The sequence below is a fragment of the Lactuca saligna genome, chromosome 3 (genome assembly GCF_052625555.1).
Source record: "Lactuca saligna cultivar CGN05327 chromosome 3, ASM5262555v1, whole genome shotgun sequence".
Taxonomy (NCBI): Eukaryota; Viridiplantae; Streptophyta; class Magnoliopsida; order Asterales; family Asteraceae; genus Lactuca; species Lactuca saligna.
In genome coordinates, this window is record NC_136419.1 from 215,254,904 (window position 1) to 215,258,194 (window position 3,291).

At 32.1% G+C, this 3,291-nt stretch overlaps 1 protein-coding gene across 1 annotated transcript; it reads right to left on the reverse strand.

The window, feature by feature from the left end:
- Positions 1-254: 254 nt before the first annotated feature.
- Positions 255-2,522, reverse strand: WRKY46 (WRKY DNA-binding protein 46). The gene is made up of 3 exons (XM_078986533.1): positions 1,936-2,522; positions 1,721-1,849; positions 255-1,031 (listed from the first exon to the last, which is right to left on the reverse strand). The coding sequence occupies exons 1-3, from the start codon at positions 2,211-2,213 to the stop codon at positions 500-502; spliced, it is 939 nt and encodes a 312-aa protein (XP_078842659.1). The 5' UTR covers positions 2,214-2,522; the 3' UTR covers positions 255-499.
- Positions 2,523-3,291: the final 769 nt, after the last annotated feature.

Here is a 3,291-nt window from a genome sequence, read left to right on the forward strand (position 1 = left end):
TTTTTGTAGATATGCAAATCCAAATGAAATCCATGTGATAGCAATAATTTAGGTAACTATTCCTTTGGTTTCATTTTCAGGATATACATCAAGAGAAATTGCTAGAAAACATACATCAATCATTGCATACCAACGGTTTGGTAAAATTCCAGAAAGAAGTGCGACTTTGATACTTATTTCATATTTTATTGTCTTTCTTTTACATATTTACTCGTTATAAATATATTTCTATTTTAGATCAAACAATAACAATATTAAGCCTACAAATACAATTTTATTCGTGGGCAAAATTGCTAGAAAACATACAACTTTAATACCTATCTTGAAAAATAATATACATTCAAGAAAAAGGAAGATAGTAGAGTGGATTGCTTACTCTAAACAGATCTAACTATAAATTCCTAAAAAAAAAAACCGAAAAACTTGTACTTCCTTTCTATTCTCTCCCTTTGTTGTCTTACAATCAACAGTTGCAATAACAATAACAACAGACAGTGTTTTAGGCAAACTTCTCCAAGTCTGTGATGTCAAAAAGAATGTCACCATCAAAATCCACATAATCAAGCGAGAATCCCATGTCCATCATGGGCGAATTGCTTCCTGAATTTGGCGTTGAGTTCATCATCTCACTAACATCGGAATCCGAATTATGCAAATTGTGGTTAAAAGCGATAAAAGCCGTCGAATCACATCCTAAATAGAAAAGATTCTCCAATTTTTCGGTTTCAATTGGCGTTGAGTCAAACTTAAAAGAAGGAAACAATCCATCCTCAAAAGTATTCATTCCTTTACTAGATTTGAAGCTAACCCCACGTTCCATATGCGTTTTTTGTGTTGATTTTACGACTTGAATATTTTCTTGTTCTTGTTTTGGGGATTTCTCTAATGCTTTCGATAGTTGAGTCGCTTGCATGCACGTATGTCTCCCCCGATACGTTATTTCAAAGACAGATGAATCTTCATCTGATCTTTGTACTTGTTTTGTTGCCAAACAACCTTGTACGTGTCGATGGGTGCATCTATAATACGCCCTATAATTAAAAACCCAAAATTAGAACAATTATTCCAACAAAAATATATGGTAAAAAATCAAACTTTATATACACTACCCATAACATGTTATTTTTTCAAAATCCGTACGACACTTGCTTTTCCAAACGTGTTTTTTTTATCATAAATACCAAAAGGTTGGTTTGTTGAATATATATATGTTGGATATGGGCCACGATATTGATGAGTGAATATAGTTGATAAACAAGTGGCTATTGATTAGACTACACAAATTAATTTTCTTTGTTGATAAGATAAAGTACATTGGCTTGTAATGAAACCAATTTTTGTCATTTTATACCTCTATTGGTTTAATTATTTACAAGTTCAATAAGTTCATATGTTCAACTATAAATAATTGTTTTTTTTTGTATTTAATTCATACATATTGACCTATTAAGTTAAACCACCAATTAAACTCTGCTTAGTGTATTACGACAATAACTTTTTACATATTTATCTTTATTTTTCGAACTAATTTCTTTTACGTTACAATTTTATATGTATGTCGTGAAATTCGTTTTGTTAAAGTTACGAGTGAAACGATCATTTAGATTTATTGTTTATTGAATTCAAAAAATAAACATACTTTATGTACACATCTGTTAATCTAAAACATTATTGGGTCACCACTTGAAGTGGGAAAAAGACATGGATTAATGATTCTAACCTTGGATGATTAGCACCTAAGATATCTTTTTGACCATATTTTCTCCAACTATATCCATCACTAAGAGGCCCTTCCACCATCGTCCCTGAACACACTTTCACCTGTTCACTCCATTTCGCCATTGTTTTCCTGCAACAATTTAACAAATTAAATCCAAATCCATTGCAATATAACCAAAAGAAAACTTCCAAAAACTAAAAGACTCCAAGATTCACCTTTTCTTAAAGACATTCTTGGAATCGGAATCTGCAATATCAGAAACTTCGGTCGTTGGACTGATTTCACCAAAAGAAAGTGGCGTTTGTGATTCATCAAAAGCAATTCCCCGATTGAGCATAGAAAGTGCTTTTTCGTATGAAGAAAGTATCTTTTCAACAAGAAACTCACAAGCTTCAGCTGACATGGGTTTATCAAGATAATCTTTAAGTTGGTTAGTTAACTCTTTTCCTTGAGTTAACTCATTGATCAAAGGCCTTTTCTTACTTGTTTCCATTTTGGGAGTTGGGGTTTCTTGATGAATGTATGGAGTGGATCAAGTGATGACCTGTTTTAGCCTTTATGGATAAAACTGATAATGCAACGGACAAATGGACATCAAGAATATATATATATAAAGTTGAGTTTTTTTTTTTTGAAGTTTGAAAGATTTGAAAATTGCACAGAAGGCCACTTGGGAAGTTTATAATGGAAATAAGGAAGTTGGGTGGATATGTGTGTACGTATGTATGGGTGGTTGGTTGATTTGTATAATAAGGAGAGGGATTCTGATTGTTTAATAAGGAGAAAGGTATCGAAGCGAAGGTGGGTGGAAAGAGAGGTGTGAAGGGAGTGGTATATATAAAGTCCAAGAAAATATTGAAATTTTCAGAACCCAAATTCCCAAATCAAGAACATGACACAATTTGAAAGGGATGATATGCAAGTGATTATAACATTCTTGGCTTGGATTTAACAAATTGGGCTCTGACAGAATAATAAAACTCTTGTTGTATGTGTCTCGAAGTTAAGTTGGATATTTTTAAAATTAATAATTTAATTAATAAACAGGAATTTCAATTTCGGAGTTTGGACCAAACGACCAATTCAAATTGGATCTATATGGCCTAAAAGTAACAGTCTCTTTCACGCAATTCCGCAAACACTTTGTGTGCGTTATACTACTGTTCACTGAGTTAAACAGGCAACGACCAGTTCTTTAGCCTCGTTCCGTTAAACTTAATTCTCACGTTCTAAATTAGTAAACAAATTGTTGTGAAAGAATTCCGCAGTTCTAAACGAAAACCCGAATCTTGCACATATAGATTTACACAACCTCTATATAATTTTCAGAAGATTGACAAAAAACTAGCTAATCTACTTTTAATGGTTTCAATATAAAAACCCACATTTTTTTACAAATTTGGAACCAATCTAGAAGACTAGAATATGACGTAGGAAGTAACCCATAAGATGCTAAAAAACAAAAGAAATTTCGATGAATATCCGATTAGTTAAATAGAAATGAATTAATAATTGGTGAAAGAGAGTAAATGTGGAAAGTCAGAAAAGAGAAGGAAGAAAGGAAGAATGTT